Source organism: Protopterus annectens, chromosome 4.part0 (genome assembly GCF_019279795.1).
Source record: "Protopterus annectens isolate FY-2018-M chromosome 4.part0, PAN1.0, whole genome shotgun sequence".
Classification (NCBI taxonomy): domain Eukaryota; kingdom Metazoa; phylum Chordata; order Ceratodontiformes; family Protopteridae; genus Protopterus; species Protopterus annectens.
In genome coordinates this window covers 1,037,497,424-1,037,516,119 of record NC_056733.1, presented here as the reverse complement: position 1 = coordinate 1,037,516,119, position 18,696 = coordinate 1,037,497,424, and the positions used below count along the sequence as shown (strand labels likewise).

The following is an 18,696-nucleotide window of genomic DNA, read 5'->3' as shown; positions in this document are numbered from 1 at the left end:
CTTTGGAGTATGAGTTACTGTTAGAAAGTGCTGTGAATACATCACTCATTGTGACACTGTCGTGGCCTCTTGACAGAGAGCATATGATCTGGTTCTCCCTTGCTTGTTGCTATATTTTGCTACTGAAGTGTTGGCCTTTTAGATTGAGATCATACCCCATCTCCAGGATTTTGATGGACTGTTCTACCTTCCAAATGCCCCTCACCACAGTCCATAGTGACTGTGGCTAATGGAAGGCTTTTACCCAGTTTCTTTCTGTGTTTACTTGGAACTTTTCTGCTACAGCTCTACCATGTGTGTGCCCTGTCCACATGGACCTACATTACTAACAAAGTGAACTCAGTCAGTCAAATAAAAATAAATGCATGAGCAAACCAAAAATAAATAAATAAATCTTCCGATTTTGATGAACTAAGAAACTTTTTATCGTTAGATAAATGATAGCTGGGTTGTCCTGTAATGACCATGATGTGAGAGTGCAGTCTTGCATGCTAGAGAATGTCTGAGTGTTAAATAATGTCCTTGGGAACTGGCTTCCATTTCTGAAAGACATCCATTTAGAAAATATGAATTCTACAGCAGTGATCCTAATATTCATACTTCTGTTGTAGTGAATTGTCATACAGCTGTACTTTATTTTGCCAGTGCAGTGGTTTACCTTGCTGTCTCACATCTCTTGCTTTTCTGGTTTGACTCTTAGCTGGTATACTTTCTTTATAGAGTTTGCATGTATTCCCTGTGTCCGTGTGGGTTTTTCATGTATTCCAACAGGCACTCTATTGAAATGTTGGCACTTGTAATGCCAAGTGGCGACATGTGGGGGGAAAAAAACAGAAAATGCAGGAGAAGAGCGAATATCAGACACCGCACTTGTTCTTTAAAATTAATTTTTGCAAAAGGCAATCCCCTCACACCCTCAAACTTATATATGCTATCTCTGAAATCATACCTTAGCGAAAAGGAATATTCTGAGAAATGGCCATCTTGGACTTAGTATATGTAAGACCATTTTTTTCGGCCATTCAGTTTCAGCACTATGGTACTTGCTAAAGTGGGTCCTGACATTTCGGATCTGGTACATTTCGTCAAAAGCACATTGTGCCGAATTTCATTCCACCAAGACCAAATTGGCAAAAGCATAAATCTCCGAAAACGCATTTCACCGAATTTCATTTCACCGAAAATAGTAGTGGCACTGTATATGCCCTTTTCCCCACTGTAGTGCAATCCTGGAGTTAGAATATGTAGTTCAGGGGGTGTGGGGGGTGTAGCCCTCCACCTAGTTTGATTAAAAAGTACTTACTAACCCTCTTAATAGAAACTGCATAGTATAATTTAAGCTAGGTGGAGGGGCTACGCCCCCCCCAACTATACAATATTAAGTTGTCTCTCTCGCCTTCATTCTTGCTGGTTGGGTTCGGCTCCGACTCGGCCATCTACTAAAGCTTGAGAGCTATTTACTGGCTCGAGGCCTCCCCATATCCCACAATGCTTGGCGCTAGATACCCAGATCTCGTTTGCTGCTTCAGCTACGAGGTTGCGTTTTTACTGGCTCAGGTCGTATTAATCTTTTTTGGTCTTATTAGCTTAAAATTTACCTTTGTATTTTTCTTATATATATAGATAGTCTTTCCCTTTTAGTATAATTAGACTGTGTATCCCCTAGTTTGTCCCACTCAGGAAACTCGTTTTTTGTTACAGAGTTTCTACCCTCCCCCCCCCCGTTTCTTCTCTTTAGTGGCTAACCCCCCTTTTTATGTACCTAATAGGAGTAGTGTTTAGCCTTGTAATATTTCTATATATATATATTTACCAGTGCATAGTTTTTGTTGTTATTAAGTGTGGTGTGATAGTTTTTGTGGTTATTATTGTTAGTTTAACTAGTGCGGGTGTGTGACTGTTCCTGTGTGCCTTGTTTAAGCACTAGTTTATTATTCTCTCTTGGGTATCCCCTTGCCAGTATGTCCAAGGATACCAAAGTTTCAGGTTTCAAGAAGTGTGACTCGTGCTGTCAGTAGATGTCTCTGACGGACTGTCACACTTCTTGTGTTTATTGCTTGGGTTCCCTACACCTGCAGGTCTCCTGCTCGGTCTGTCACGCCTTCAGCCCGAGAGTCCTGCAGGAGCGTAGGACAAGCTTATTTTGAGAGGCTTACTTAAGCCAGAGGGATCCCCGGCAAAGCCTCAGTCTGGGAAATCCTTAAAGCCCGCCAAGCCGTTGGCTCCCATTTCGGAGCCGTCGCCGGGTGGAGCATCTGCCTCCACTTCGGTTCCAGCTGGAACTGACATCTCTGGACCTCAATCGGCTCCAGCTTTAGTGTCGGAACCGTCTTTGGGCCGAAAACGTTTTAGGTCCCCTTCCCTAGAATCGGTTAGTTCGGCTCCGAGGTCACTATTGCTTCAGTCTAAACGAAGCCATAGGTCCCACTACCCTCGGTCCTCCAGGCTATCCGATCATGACTTGGAGAGGGTGGTCAGTAGACTCCTTAAATCGCAGGCCCTGGCCAAAATGTTAACCAGCCCTTCTCAACAGACTGTGGCTGTCCCTGTGTCTTCAGCAGTTCCTCCTCCGGCTCCTCCTTTGTGTTTGGAGCCGGAGCTGGTTGGGGCTCGAACCTTGGAAATGTCGGAGCCGATACCACACCTTTCGGCCCCTTTGTCGGCTCTGATCTCTTCATTGGTTCCTTCCTTGGAGGGATTTGGGCACCGGGACTCCCTTATCGGCTCCGAGGGGGCGAGGGGCATCGGACCCTTGTCCGACCCCATTCTCCCTCTTGAGGCTTCGGTGCAGGTGAGCTCAGCTCCGACATCGGCCTCGGAGCCATCCCTCTCAGTGCCGGGATGGGTTCACGTCTCTTTGGAGCGGGGACCTTCTGCTCTGCCTGATAGGGGTGCCTTCGAGGTCATGAGGAGCGTGCTGACTCCTGAGTCGGCTCCTCGATCGGCCCCGTCGGCTCCTCCCCCCATGGTGCCTGCATCGGTCTCTGCCCACCCTCCTGACCCCAAGCGTGGAGAACAGATGCTCCAGGTCACCTCATTGGGCATATCTTCCTCTTCCGAGGAAGATATGCCCAATGGGGCATATCTTCCTCTTCCGAGGCCTCCCCTGATCATTCAGAGGAGCCCCCTCAGAAGAGAAAATGTAAGAGGAAACATGTCGACTCCCCCGAGTCAGTCACGTCTGATACCGACTTGGAGGATTCGGAAGGGTCCCCAAGATCCCCCTCTGAGGATGTCTCTTTTTCAGACATCCTAGAGATCCTTAAGCAGAGGGGGAACTGGACTACTCTTAACCCTTCTGAGGACGAGTCGGTATACCTGGATGTGTTTGGTTCTCGCCCTTCTACCTCCTGGGTGTCTCCACCCTTCGACCCGCTGGTGGAAGTAGTGGCTCGAAGGGCGTGGTCAGCCCCGGACACAGTGGAACCAACTCCCCACCGGCCCACTAAGTTCATTACAGCCCCACCCAACAAAAAATTTTTGACAAAAGGTGTCCCCATTGATGCCATGGTGGTTGCAGCAGCCACGAAGAAGGAGTTGGCTGACCCTTCAATGCCTGTCCATCCACCTAATAAAGAGTCTAGGACAATGGACAGGTACGGGAAGCGGATGTTTTCCTCAGCGACTTTTTCCATGCGGTCGCTGAATTATCTGTGCCACTTCACCCGCCTTCAAAGGGATCTTCTCAAGGAACTGGGTGATACCCTTCAGGATCCATCAGCTGCGGGGGCTCAAGATAAGATTAACTCCCAGCTGGCAACCCTTAACTCAATCGTCAACTCCTCCATGCGGCTCATTTCTTATGCAGCCGATGGGGCGAGTAGGGCTGCAGGTACAGGCATGGCTTTGAGAAGACATGCCTGGATGCGGTTATGTAACTTTGCTGACCCCTTTAAGGCATCCTTCACCAATACCCCCTTCAATGGTTCGGCTCTGTTTGGACCACAGGTGAAGGATACCCTTACCAGGTGTGAGCAGGAAGGCAAGACTCTCTCTGCCGTGGGAGTCCATTTTTCTACTCCCTCTAGACCATACCCTAAAGGTCAGAAGAGTGGGAAAATATGGTTTTGGAAACCCCAGGGACTCGTGCCTGACACACGTGGCGAGTTTCCCTCCAGGGGCAGGGGAGGGAACAATAATAGACGCCGCCCGAGGGGCAGAGAGGGTCCGCAAAATCAGGGTAGCAGAGAGTCTTTCTCTGACAAACCTTTTCAGCAGCCCTGAGGGGCTGCCCGACTGTCCACCTTCAGAGGCAGTCGGGGGAAGATTGTCACTGTACCCAGAAGCCTGGCAACTCCTCATACAAGACAAATGAGTACGGTCTGTCATATCCGAGGGTTACAAAATCCACTTTGTCCACACCCCTGTACAAACAACCAAGTTCCTTCCAGATGTTCCACCCAGTCTAAGGGAAAAAGCAGTGCCAGAAATTTCAAAACTGCTAGAAAAACGGGCCATCCAGCCAGTCCCAGCAGATCAGCAAGGATCCGGAATTTACTCCAAGTTCTTTTTGGTACCAAAAAAGATGGGGACTGGAGACCCATTTTGGATCTCAGCAGGTTAAACAAATCTGTTCAAAGAACGAAGTTCCGGATGGTCACGCTTCAGTCCATTCTACCCTTTTTGGGTCAGGACAATTGGATGTGCTCCATAGACCTTCAGGATGCATACTACCATATCAAAATGGATAGGCGCTCCAGAAGGTTTCTCCGCTTCCGGCTGGGAGCCAGTCACTATCAATTCAGAGCCCTGCCCTTTGGTCTCATCACAGCCCCCAGGGTGTTCACCAAATGCATGGCAGTGGTTATGGCTCACCTGAGACGCCGAGGATTCCAGGTGTTTCCATATCTAGACGACTGGCTCCTTACTGCTTCCACCAGGCATCAGCTACTGCGAGCCAGGGATTATACCATCCAAACTTGCTCCAAGCTAGGTATCTCAATAAACTTCAAAACGTCTGCATTGTCACCTTGTCAGTCTATAACCTTTATAGGCGCAAGATTAAATACAAAAGATCTGTCTGCAAAACTTCCTGTAGACAGAGTGTCAGACATTCGCCGACATATGCAGGTCTTACTACAGTGCAAAAGGATTCAGGCCAGATTTGTACTAAAAACGTTGGATTTCATGGCAGCAGCAATCATACTAGTTCCCCTGGCTCGTTTTCACATGCGGATTCTTCAGTGGATGCTTTTTACTCACTGGTCTTTTCAACAACTTTCGATGTCTCACAAGATAATAATCACTCAATCATGCAAAGACCACCTGGCGTGGTGGATGGTCTCCCCTCTAGTACTCCTGTTGACACGGTGACCACGGATGCCTCCCTGATCGGATGGGGGGGGGCACTTTCAGGGCAGGACTGGCCAGGGCACTTGGCAACCTCTAGAGTACCACCTGCACATAAATGTCTTGGAGATGAGAGCGGTGCTTTTAGCGTTGCAAGCTCTTCAGGACTCTCTACCCACCGGGACTATTGCAATTCAAACAGACAATATGTCTGTAGTGTGGTATCTCAACAAGCAGGGCAGAACCAAGTCCTATCCCTTATGTCGAGAAGCACTCAGACTCTGGCAGTGGGTGATCTCCTCTCAATGGTTTCTGATAGCAACGCACATCCCTGGGAAGTCCAACGTCATAGCGGACAGGCTAAGCAGAGCTATTTTCATGCCTCATGAGTGGTCTCTCAATCAGTCAGTAGCGGACAAAATTTTCCGCAGATGGGGTCAACCTTGCTGCGACCTTTTCGCAACTCCTCTCAACAGCAAGTGCGATGATTTCTTCACTCTCTTCCCCTTCCCGGGCACTCCCCCAGAGATGCTCTAGTTCATGATTGGCCCTGGGGACTTCTGTATGCATTCCCACATTTTCCCCTAATTCCCAAACTAATTCAAAAGTTGACCGCATTGGGATCCAGGATGATCCTCATTGCCTCTTACTGGCCTCGACAAATTTGGTTCCCATTCCTACATCGTCATCTGCTGGAGCAGCCTTGGAATCTGGACCCAGTGCCAGACCTCTTGGTCCATCAGTCGGGTGGGCTGCACCAATCCCTTCAGTCTCTCAACCTCACAGCTTGGTTGCTCCACTTCCAACCTTAGCCAGGCTTCCCACATATTTCTCAGCCGGTGCGTGAAATCATCCTTTCTTCGCACAAATCTACCACCAGGAAGACTTATGCTAGTAAGTGGAAATGTTTCTCTTTCTGGGCAGAGGCTAGGAATATAGACCCCTTTACAGCCCCTGTCCATCATGTTCTAGATTTTTTAGCAGAACTCTTTCAAGTTGGTTCCTCGTCTGCCACCATTGGGGTCCAATTAGCTGCTATCGCAAATTTCCACGCTGGCCTGTCAGAAACCAGCATCATGTCCCACAAACTTTGCAAGGCCTTTCTTAAAGGGACTGTTTTGCTTAGGCCCCCGGTCAGAGATCCCCCACCTCCGTTGGACTTAAACTTGATATTAGCTTCCTTGATTCTCCCCCCTTTTGAACCTGTGGCTTCCTGTTCCTTAAAATTGCTCTCCTGGAAGACTCTCTTTTTAGTAGCCATCACCTCAGCTAGGAGAGTTTTGGAACTTCAAGCCCTCTGTATTCGTCCTCCTTACCTTGTGTTTCATAAGGATAGAGTTTCACTCAGGACTAATCCTTCGTTTCTGCCCAAGATACCTTCCGAAACAAACCTGAATCAGGCTATTGATCTACCTGTCCTTTTTCCTAACTATTCGAACAAAGCTGAACAAAAGTTACACCAATTGGACGTTCATAGGCAATTACGTTTTTATTTGGATAGGACCAAGCAAACAAGGAAATCAGACCAACTCTTCCTGTCCTATGCTGAGGGCAAACAGGGCCTGCCAGTTTCTAAAGTAACCTTATCCAGGTGGTTGTCCTCTACTATTACTTTGATTTATCAGCTGAGACATAAAGAACTCCCTACTAAACCTAAAGGTCATTCCACCAGAGCGTTAGCTACTTCGGTAGCTTTTCAAACAAGACTACCAATGGAATCTATTTGTGCTGCAGCCACATGGGCCACTCCTCATACTTTCATTTCACATTATAAGTTGGATATGGCCTCTAGGAGTAGAGCTGATTTTGGTTCCACTGTGCTCAAGAGTCTGTTCCGATCAGCCACCCAGGACTAAGGTGCTAGGGACCCTGTCCCAACCAGCAAGAATGAAGGCGAGAGAGACAACTTAACATTAAGAAGTTATGTACCTACCATAACGTTCCATGTTAGTTGTCTTCTTCTCGCCTTCTTTCTTGCGTCCCACCCTCCACCCCCCTAGCCTGGACAGACCGAGAAGAGTCCCTTTTTGAGGCCTTCTTCCTCTGGCTGAGTCTTATCTTGGTTATGTCCTCCTCTGTCTTAGTACTGTAGGAAAACCTTGTAGTTTGGACAGGTGTCTTTGTATTTTCTATGGTGTTAGCTGTGCCAAATGAGATCTGGGTATCTAGCGCCAAGCATTGTGGGATATGGGAGGCCTCGAGCCAGTAAATAGCTCTCGAGCTTTAGTAGATGGCCGAGTCGGAGACGAGGATCGGCTCCGAACCCAACCAGCAAGAAAGAAGGCGAGAAGAAGACAACTAACATGGAACGTTATGGTAGGTACATAACTTCTTATTCTAACTCCAGGATTGCACTACAATGGGGAAAGGGGCATATACACTGCCACTACTATTTTCGGTGAAATAAAATTCGGCGAAATGAGCTTTCGTCGATTTGTGCTTTTGGCAATTTGGTCTTGCTGACATAGGTTTCAGCAAAATGTGCTTTTGGCGAAATGAACCAGACCTGGCATTTCATATGGTTACCATTCACATATTCTCCTACATCACAAAATTATGACATTAGGTGAAATAATGACCTGTAAAATGCTTGTAGTTTTTGCAGTGTGTAAATGTGTGCATGTGTTCTGCAGTAGACTGGCAACATGTTCAGAATTGCTTCATAAGACAGACTGTAGCTACCCATTGATCTTAAGTAGGATAAAATGGGTATTAATGAATGAATGACGGAATTGATTATGTAATTAATTAATTAATTCATTTATTCATTTACTTTGTTGGGTCTTTGGTTGCAGTACTTTCCAATGAATGCAAGAAGTTTGGTTTGATTAGTTAAAGGCTGTATAATATTTCCAATATTGTGTGACATGACATGACTTAGTGTTGTTCTCATTATTGCAAATATTATGTGTATTGAGACTGTCCATGATATTAAAGCTTAAAGAGGTAAACATATTGTAATTCAGATACCACTCCTTGCACATTAAAAATGTACATCTGATGTTGTCAGTTTTCATTCATTCCTCAACAAGTGAGTTTGGATCTGACCCTTGGATCTGACTTGGATGCTTTTTACAGCTTGTGGATACTGGAAACTGTCTTGCTCCTCCCTTACCCATAAAGCTCTAGTCCCCTTACCATACCTCAGATCTCATTTGCTGCCTTCGCTTATGGAAGTGGCCGCTGTTAGCTCTCAAACTTTAGTGTGAAATTGTGAATGAAATAGCATTTTCATATTTTATTATCTTTTTCTAGATGTATTGTATGGTTTACTATTAAAATGTTGAAATTGAAAACAGTTTCTAACAAAATTACTGAATTGTTTACCAGACTTTGGTAATACCACAATACTAGAAATGGTAACCATGGCAATTGACATTCGAACACTGGAAGTTCCAGTGTTGAAAGTCTGTGTTACTGTTAATGTTTTTGAAGCCTTCCTGCACCCCTTGCATATTATATACACCAACTCCGAGATCACACTTCAGTGAGGAAAAGGGTAAATTTCCCGAGCCGCACTATACTATGATCTCAGTTCAAAATGTCAACTTCATGTTAGTGAATGTGTACTCACTTTTGCTAATATGAATTCATATATTTTTAGTTCAACATTACAAGCATTGGTAGAACACACATTCGGCCAACCCATTTTCTTCGAACTGCATTTCCACATTTTTAATGTAAACCATATTATATATGCCTCGCCTATCCTTTCTACACTTATTTGTGTATTCTTTGCTTACCATTGTTGGTAGATTTTTTCTTTCTTATTACACTTGTGGTAATTTCTTTGATTACTGTTGTTAGTAATCCCTTTTTAACTTTCTTTCATTCTTCATTTTAAAAAATCTCATTTATCTTTATTATTACTGTAGTTAATTTTTCTACTTCAATAAGGCTGATAAACCTTAGTATTTTAAAAAATGTAAAGATTGTGGGCATAAAATTCCTCTATCTGATACACACAATTCCTGTGTGCATTGGTTAGGCCCAGCTCACTTGAAAGGGTCATGCGACATTTGTAAGGCCTTTAATCCACGGGCCTTAGTGGGCCGTAAGGATAAACTAATTCTAAAAGGTTTATTGCCTACTGCTTTTTGGATACTTTTTCTGGAGCTCAAACCTCAAAAAAATTAGATAAGAAGGGGTCCAGAAAGCGTACATTGGACCCATCTGGATCTTCCACTATTAGCTCTAACCTGACTCTTGAATCTACTCTTAAGGTGTCTAAGCTGTCAGATCCAATTCGTTGGATCCGCAGACTAAATCCTTGGATCTGATAGCCTCTGATAACAGGATACACTCGGAGCCAAAGAAGCTCCCTGGGATCTGGTATGTATCATCTCTAGAGCCTGTTCCTCCCCATCTATCATCACCCTTCCTAGAGAGATGTCATCATTCTAGGATCCCTTCAGTGGCTTCTTCTTCTTCTTCCATGAGTATGACAGAAGCAGATGTGGATAGAATGATGAGGAAATTTCTGTTGGTACAAATTCAGATGAGAGTTCTCCCAGCTCCTACCCTATCAGCTCTGGAGACCTTCACCTGTACTACAGGGCCTGTTTTGGCTCCTTCTGTGATCCAGCCTTTGGCTTCAGAGCCCCTGGATCTGAGACATCCAGAACCATCCATATTGGATCCAAAGAGTTTTGTATCTTCTGTTCTGATACCTTCTCTGAGTGGATCGACTCCAAGCATGTTGGAGCCGGGTGACTCTCGGAGCCATAGCGTTGCTGCCAGGTCCAGGGTGTTGGAGTCAACTCTGAAGTTGTCTGAGCCATCTCTGCCCCTTGGAGCATTGGCTTTGGACAGCTCGACTCCAGCCCCTTCCTCAGGTGGTCTGCCTTTAGGCCAGAGGTTGCCAACAGTCCAGAAGTATGTCTTCTCAACATCATCGACCTCCTTCTCCCCACGGCATTCTGCCTTTGAGGTAGTGGAGATCCCCTCCCCCTCGGATCTGTCTTCCTAATCTGATATGTCTTTGTGCCTTGAGCCTCAACACTGTACTCCACAGGGACAGCCAGCCCAAAGTCTCCAGGTTACCCAGCAGGGTATACTCATATCTTCTGTTACTTATCCGTAACATCCCTCTGAAGAAGTCCCTAGGAAGAGAAAGTGCAAGAGGAGGCACTTAGACTCTTTTCAAGAATCGGTCACAGAATATACGATTTTGATGAGGGGGAAGGGTCCTCAAGATCACCACATGATGACATCTCCTTTTGAGACATCCTGGAGATCCTCAAGCGAAGGGGTGGTTTGCTACTGATAACCTTTCCAAAGAAGAATCATTATTCCTGGAAGCCTTTGGGTCAGGCCCATCTATCTTTTGGATGACTCCGTCCACCAATGAGCTCATTGACTTGATCTCTACGTGGGAGTGGAAGGAACCCAACACTGTTGAGACAATCTCCAAGAGACCAGACAGGACAACACTGAAAGGAAGAGAATTCTGGAGCAAAGGAGTACCAGTAGATGCCATGTTCATAGTGGTGGCCACAAAGAAGGAACTCATAGAAGAGGGGTTTATCTGTCCATCCCCCTAACAGGGAGTCCAGGGCATTGGACAGATTTGGGAAGTGTGTATATGCTTCAGGAAATTTTGCACTCAGGTTACTGAATTATTTGGCACACTTCACCAGACTTCAGAGTGATTTGATTAAAGAACTATCCAAATCTCTCTGGGATCATCACTTCTGAGGCAGAGACATCTATTGTCCCACAGTTGGCTACCTTGCATTCCATTTCAAATTCTTCCAAGAGGCTCATTTCACATGCAGCTGAAGGTACTTCAGCGGTGGTGGGTTCAAGCATTTCCATTAGGAGACATGCTTGGATGCACCTGTGTGGTTTTGCAGAGCCTGCATAGTCCTCCTTCATCAATGCTGTCTTTGACAGAAGTTCTTTGTTTGGCCTCAAAGTTAAAGGCACACTATTCAGGTGTGAACAGGATGGTAAGATCCTGTATAAGGGGAAATTTTCTTCATAGTCACCCTTATAAAGATCCAACTTCACCTTGGGATTTGAATTTGGTATCACAATCTTTGACTCGGTCTCCATTTGAACCATCAGCAAAGTGTGAACTAAAATTTTTAACCTGGAAAACAATCTTTTTAGTAACTGTAACCTCTGCTTGAAAAACCTATGAACTTAAAGCCCTATCTTCTAAGCCTTCTTATTTGATTTTCCATAAGAACAAAGTAGCGTTACGAACCAGCCCATCCTTCCTTCCAAAGGTGATGTCAGAATCCAACATCAATCAATTTATTAATCTTCCAGTTTTCTTTCCAAATTTTACAAATAAAGGAGAAAGCATGTTATTGGATGTTCACAGACAGTTATGTTTATATTTAGATAGAACAAAAAATTTGAGAAGAGCAGATCAATTATTTGTTTCTTTTGGAGAATCAAAATGGGGTAAACCTGTTACCAAAGTAACTTTAGCCAAATGCTTAATAGATTGCATTTCCTTTGTCTACAATAAGTTAGGTTTGTCCTTGTCAAAACCTTTAAGAGATCATTCAACTAGGTCCATGGCAGCTTCATCAGTATTTTTATCCGGGTCTTCCATGGATGATATTTGTGCAGCTGCAACTTGGGCTAATCATTATACCTTTATTAGACATTGCAACTTGGAGCTGGTCTCAAGGGGAAGCAGCCTTCGGGTCAACAGTGCTCAGGAATATCCTTCCTTAGATTCCTCCTGGGATTCAGGTAGCTGGGGACTCTCTCTCACTTGTTGAGGAATGAATGAAAATTTACAACATCGGATAAAGATGTTATATACTCACTGTAACGTTCTGTCTGTGTTATCCATTTTCATTCTTCCTCAGCTCCCCTCTCTCCAACCCCCTTCCTTTTGGTTTCTGACTTCTGGAAGAACAAGAAGATAATAAGGGAACCAGTATTCCTGCCTTTGAGCTCCAGGTATTATTTTCTCATTTTATAATTGTTTCTATTTTTCTGTGAAGTTATAAGTCCAGCAAACAAGATCTGAGGTGTGGTAGGGGACTAGAGCATTATGGATAATGGAGAAGCTTGAGAGTTTCCAGTATCTACGAACTGTAAAAGGCATCCAAGTCAGATCCGAGGGTCGGATATGAACCCAGTTGTTGAAGAAGAATGAAAATGGACAACATAGATGGAATGTTACGGTGAGTAGCTAACTTCTTTTTTTTAATTCCTGCAGATGGAAATATCAACAGCCTAAACTGTATGACTGGTACTGGGGAGAACTTGGATATTATGGAAGTGGTGGGTATGTTGTGAATTTGACAAGAACAAAACCTGGAAGTGCAAAGCTGCTTGCTGATCTCAAACATAATAGCTGGCTTGATGTTGGAACAAGAGCAGTGTTTATAGAATTTTCTGTATACAATGCCAATGTCAACTTGTTTTGTATAGTCAGGTAAGTAGTAACATTTTCTGTGCCATGCATCAAAAATTACAGTTCACGTTACCACATTTTTTTAATTTAAGCAGCAACATTTTGGGAGGTGAAGCATATTTCTCTTTTCATAATATTTTGTAGATTTCTTTACTCTTTCTTTTATTTCAATTTATTAAGGAAAAACATAGACAGGAGGAAATGGAAAAACATCAAACATGAAAAAGAAAAGAAGTCTCAATCAGATATATGTAGATAATCCTAAGATAAAACACAAACATATAGAAATAATAATAATATACTCAGAACTTTCTTCCAAATGAAAAAAAAAAACAGCATCAAATATATAATCATTTTAATGGTATAATGATTCAGGTTATAGAGCAGAGGTAGACATTCTGATATTAGTCTGATCCACATAATCACCCAGCCTTCTCCTCAGAAGAGCCCTCCTGGGGATGCCATCCTGATCTGAGAAACAGATAGTCTTATAAAAAAGAGATGGAACAAAAATGCTACTATAAGTTTACTTCTCCTGGGAGAGTGACCTGCTTCCAGACTTTAATAACACATTTTTAAGTGATGACATGCACTCGCATTGGAAGGATAGCTGGAAGATAGTTACCAATTTAGACAAAAGTACCCCAAAAGCTTTACACTATATTTGATGAAAACTGTTGAATCCAAACTGTGTATGGTGTGCTCCTTCAACTTTCTGTGAAAAGAGGATGCTTTTAGGATGGACAGTGAAGAAGGTTATCTAGTTCTCCTTTCTTTTGGAGAATATCACCAGCATTAACCAAGTAAAAGGAGATATCTCGAAAGTTTGTGTGAAATGAGAAAAATAAAATGTTCATAAGTTCATAGGCAGGTACTAGGTATCTATATAAGCCTAGCCAAAAAGGTACCCTGGCTTTCGCCACCCAAGAAAATTATTTTCCTGTACCCCTGTTGAACAGAGCCACAAAAGTGATCCCGGGGATAAATTTCGTATCTCCCATCCAATCATCAAGATTTTTCTTGAATAGTGCTAATGAGGAGCTTTATTTGATATAAATAGGTAGTTATTTGCAGAGTATGAGAAGTCCCTGGGACAGGAATCTACCCCTCCAGCATGTTCTGTTTATTGTGGTGACAAGGTTTAGGTCCCTAGAGCGTGCAGCTTGGAGGGGTTGGGATTTCTTTAAGTGGAGCATGTCCATCAGCTCTGGGTTTGACAGAGCTTTGTATGTTAGGCAGAGATCGCCCCTGAGAAGGCGATATGCGAAGGTGTAAAGCTGGAGTTTTTTGAGACGGTCTGCATAGGGCATCTGTTTGAGGCCGGTAATCCTCTTTGTGAGGTATTTCTGCGGCCTTTCTAGTTGTTGTAGATGTCTTGTGAGGTACATACCAAAAGGGACGTTGTAGTCTATAATGGGTCTAATGAGTGATGAGTAGAGGGAAACAATGACCGCTTTTTTTCCTGGATGAGAAACCTTTTGTGATGAGGTATGCCATGTAGAAGGATCTCCTGACTACTGTGGTGATGTGATTATCAAAGGAGAGACTACTGTCCACCTGTGTCCCAAGGTCTCTTATCACACTTTCACTGTTAAGTAGACTACTGCTGGTAGTTCATGGGTACAGAGTTTTTACCAAAAGGGATGACAATGCACTTTTTGGCATTGAGCTTGAGGCCATGGCTTTGAAACCATCTGTCTCAGTGAGGCCCTTTTGTAGGATGTCCACATTGTTAGGAGTTTCAGTTATGGCTCCTAGTTTGCAGTCATCTCGGATGCATTATGCTGAGCAACTAGCCTGGAGGTGTGGATATCCTTAATGAATATGGACATGCCTCTGCCTTTAGTGTTTCGGTCCAGGTTAGGTGGCCGAAAGGTGTGGTATGAATTATAGCCTGGTAATGCAGGGGTGTTCTCTGGAGCCTTGAACCAGGTCTCTGTCACTGCACAGATGTCGATGTTCTCCATTTTAAGGAGTGCCTCTAGTGAGTGCATTTTGAGGTTTAGACTTCTAGCATTGAGTAGCATTACCCACATATTTTGCTTGCTTGTACCTATTACGGTGGTGTTTGTCATTTGAACCTTGCCTAAAAAAGGCACTATAGGGATGACAAGAGCCTTAGCCAGTATCCAAAATCCCAAGGGCGACAGGTGCAGGCCATCTCTGGCAAAGCATCGTGGTCTGTCGATCATGTCATCCCAGGCAGACAGATACTGAATCCCCTTAGAATGACACCAGTAGTTTAGCCAATTGTTGAAGTCAATCATTTTGTCCTTGTACTGTGGTATCATTCTGGTTGATGGCAGGATGCTACTCAGGGCTAGGGTCATACCTGACCGGGCTACAAGATTGGACAGCTCCTTCATGTCTCTTTTCATGTAGTCCAGTGAGGTACATCTCAGGTCATTCACACCAACATGGACAATGACAGAGTCATATTTGTACTCATTGTGGAGTGACCTGAGTGCATACATTATGTGGTGGATCCTGGCACCCGACAGGCAGCTGACAGTAACTTTTTCCTTGTTTAGCCTGGTGAGTGGAACATCAGTGTGCCTGACTATAGAGTCGCCTATGACTAGAGTGTTGGGTAAGTTGTTATGCCTTATGGGCTGTGGTTGAGTGGCACACTGAGTTTGTGGGCTATCCGACATTTGGGTTGTGTTGGGGGATGGAGGTTGCTTGCATTTATGCTTTGGAGGTCCCTGTTGCTTGGGCAGATTTTTATTGAGAGGCTCTGCAAATGTAGGTGTGTGTTTTGTGTTTCTATGTGTGTGTTTTGGTGGTGTAGGTTTTGAGGGACTATGTGATGAGTGTGGTGTGGTGCAAGTGTTTACCCTCTCCTCTTGACTGTCTAGTCCAGTCTTGGGTGAAGAGAGCTTTGCTTCCAGTTTAGCTATATAAGTGCATCTCTCATAGGTTGTATTGTTGGGTGGTAGGAGGAGAGGGTTGTCTGTGTACATGAGGCAATTGCTGCATTGCCCCAAGATGCCCAGATTCATCAGGTAGACAGGAGAAAACACTGGGAGTTGACCCTTAGACATGCCTGGATAGGTGCTTATTTATTAAGTACTAAAACCTGTTTTCCTCTAGACAAGTGAGGGAAGTTGAGGGATGTAGTAATTGGTAGCTTGTTTAGTGCTTACAACGAGTTCTGAACTAGTGCTGAGCTCGAAGAAACAGATTTGAGTGTTAAAACTAAAAAACTGGCTAGTTTTAAGGGAAAATTTGAAGAGCAGACATTATGGCACTGGGAATGTAGCATCTTCTTGCAAAAAGCAGGAACAGACCTGAGGAAGAAGAATGATAAGGGATTGTCAGGGCCATTTCTTCCTCAGCAAGGGTCAGCTATCTACCTTCCATTTCTCCCAACTTCTTGTAAATGGGATGAGGCAAGGACTGAATATAGTCTCCCTTGGCCATCTAAAATATGAAATAGAAAAAACACCTATCACAGTACTAAGAGTAGTCCAAAAGATATATATGACTGTTGCAACCATTGAACCATGCAGTTCTGCGAACTGTAGTACTGCTTCCATACCTTACTGGCTTGCAGAACTACTTACTATATCAGCCAGTCCTCAAAATTCGGAGTAATATAACTTCTGACATCAGGAAATGCAAAGTATCTTTCCTCCCTGAATAACACGAACACTTCTTAGCAATATTTTCTAGTTTCCAACTTCCTGAACACCCTGTATCCCACTGAAAGACAGCAGGAGCTCAAATCTTGTACCTTCCACAGGGGTAGATTAAAAACAATGACAAACCTGGAATATAGCAGCACAGCTGAAAGGCAGACAAGCAAAACAAGCTTTAACTGGTATAATTCATCACATGAAATGTAGGCCTTAGACTCTCCATCTGTAGTGGTTTAAGCAAATAGTAAAGGGAATCTACTTCTGCTGGTTCCCAAGAGGAAGTATGCATGGGATAAAGCCACAATGTGATTATGTGAAACAGCACAGCCAGAAGTTAAGGTGAAATGTCTAGAATCTGGAGCCTTTATACCATTTACGTCTAGCTTTAACCTTAACTAAAACCATGGATCTGAAGGTAGTTCTAGAAACGTAAACATATCCCTATTTCATTTACTTAACAGTGCTGGAGGGATGGTGACTCACTGTAGCAGTTAATGGATACTACAGTTTTCTTTACTTTCTGTCACAGTAAAATCATATTACATATTTTGACAATAAAAGACAAACTAAGTAAACAGTAACAACCGAGACAGTGGGGATTATTTAGAAGCAAATCATCCACTGGGGTAAAGTGTTATTGCTGCCGAAAACACTGTTTCTCAAATGATAAGACTTATGCCTGTTTGAGAGGAGTTCCAGACTAGTCTGTAGATAATGTCTAATTAACTATTTGGTATAGTTATGAAAGATCAGTCTAAATATAAAATGATGAGTCATTAAATAGGTGTAGTTAACTACAAATAAATAATAAAAGAATTATGTGCTGTGCCAAATCCTGCGTATTTGGGTTCCCATTACGTGATCGCAGGCGCATTTTGTAGAATGTGTCTTGATAAACGTAAAAGAACGAAAAGGCAAAATAGCAAAGCGGCTTTTAAGCAAATTTTTCCCTGGGAAAGAATTTGCTTGGCCGCTTCTGTTGCTTTTCCATTTACGGCACTGTAGTGGGATCTCGGAGTTGGTATATTTAAGTAGTGGGGGTATGGGGTGCAAACTCCCCCACTTTATGTAATGTTTTAAAGTTAAAAATCGCCGTTCTGAGCTTTCGACATTGGAAGCTTTCACTTATATGGGGTTGATTAATTATCATTCACTTTTGTAAGCGTGCGATAATGTAATATAGACCCAAGTATTTCACATGTGTAGGATATGGAGGGGGGGGTCTCTCTGCGTTTGTGTGTGGGATATCGAGGTGGGTCTGTCTGTGTTTGTACACTGCAGTGTATAACTTCTGATACAGTGAGCTCTGCAGTACTTTTTCTGAAATCTAGAGGAGGCTTGAGGACTTCTGTGTGCATTGAGGAAGGCTTACTATGATCACATCTAAGAACTGGTGCCGTCAAAAATTGCAGCACTGTTATGTAAAATGGTGCCTGAGACAGTCCCCCGGATTTACTAATCTGCCGTGCAGGACTAAACTAGTCCTGCACGTAAGCGGCAGTTTAAGAGGAGAATGGCAGCGCGCCATGCATATTAATGAAGGCGCGCTGCCTGAGCTCCAAATCCTACACTGAGCATGGACGAGTGCAGGGGGCGTGTCTGAGAGCAGAGCTCTCAGAATAAACATGTCCCTGCAAAGTAGAACAGAAGAAAGTGTAAATAAATGAGCGAGACTGCTCATAGGTGTCCGCATATCCCCACCAACAGTCCCCATGTGTTCAACAGCAACAGTACATTGAAATAAAATGAAGAAACCTTTGTATTTATTTTTTTTTAAAACCCCGCGTACAACTAACCATAGGTGCATGGGTTTGCCCATTCTTTGCTACGGTTAAAGCAGCTGAAAAGGCTGAAGAGGATAACAAGGAATATATATGTAAATGAAGCAGCACAGCAACAGTGTAGTGGTTAGAGCATCCGCCTAATGAACAGGGATTCCCAGTTCGAGTCCCAATGCAGCACATATCATTTTCCATGTGAAATCTGTATATGAACATATTTTTACATCTTTTTGCCATATAACCTGCATAATAACATTTAAATGTGAACTGGAGTACTGCATGAAATGCACATGTGAAGTGTCAGTGTCATAATGAATAAGGCACTAGTAAGTAGGTTTAACCATAAATAAGCAGTAGTAAGCGTGTCTAAGTGCGATTGCGCAGGGATAAGCATTGCCTACATAGAGTAAGCAAAGTAGAAGCTAACTGAGTGTAAGAAACTGTAACAGGAGGTTAGCAGTGCTTACCATCGTGCAGACCCGCTTACAACTGCTTTAAAGTGCCTTAATCACTCTGGATCCAACAGCCCATGTTCTGCCCAGCAACAAAATAAACTGCCTCTGCAAGGCTCAAACTCAGGACCCTGTACACTATAGTCACA

The 18,696-nt window shown here is 43.7% G+C and overlaps 1 protein-coding gene across 1 annotated transcript in view; it reads left to right on the top strand.

The window, feature by feature from the left end:
* PKD2L2 (polycystin 2 like 2, transient receptor potential cation channel) overlaps positions 1-18,696 on the top strand; it is an 806,718-nt gene that overhangs the window by 176,014 nt on the left and 612,008 nt on the right. Inside the window, exon 3 of the mRNA XM_044069839.1 lies at positions 12,476-12,694. Coding sequence (XP_043925774.1) covers positions 12,476-12,694 — 219 coding nt within the window. The remainder of the gene's footprint in view (positions 1-12,475; positions 12,695-18,696) is intronic.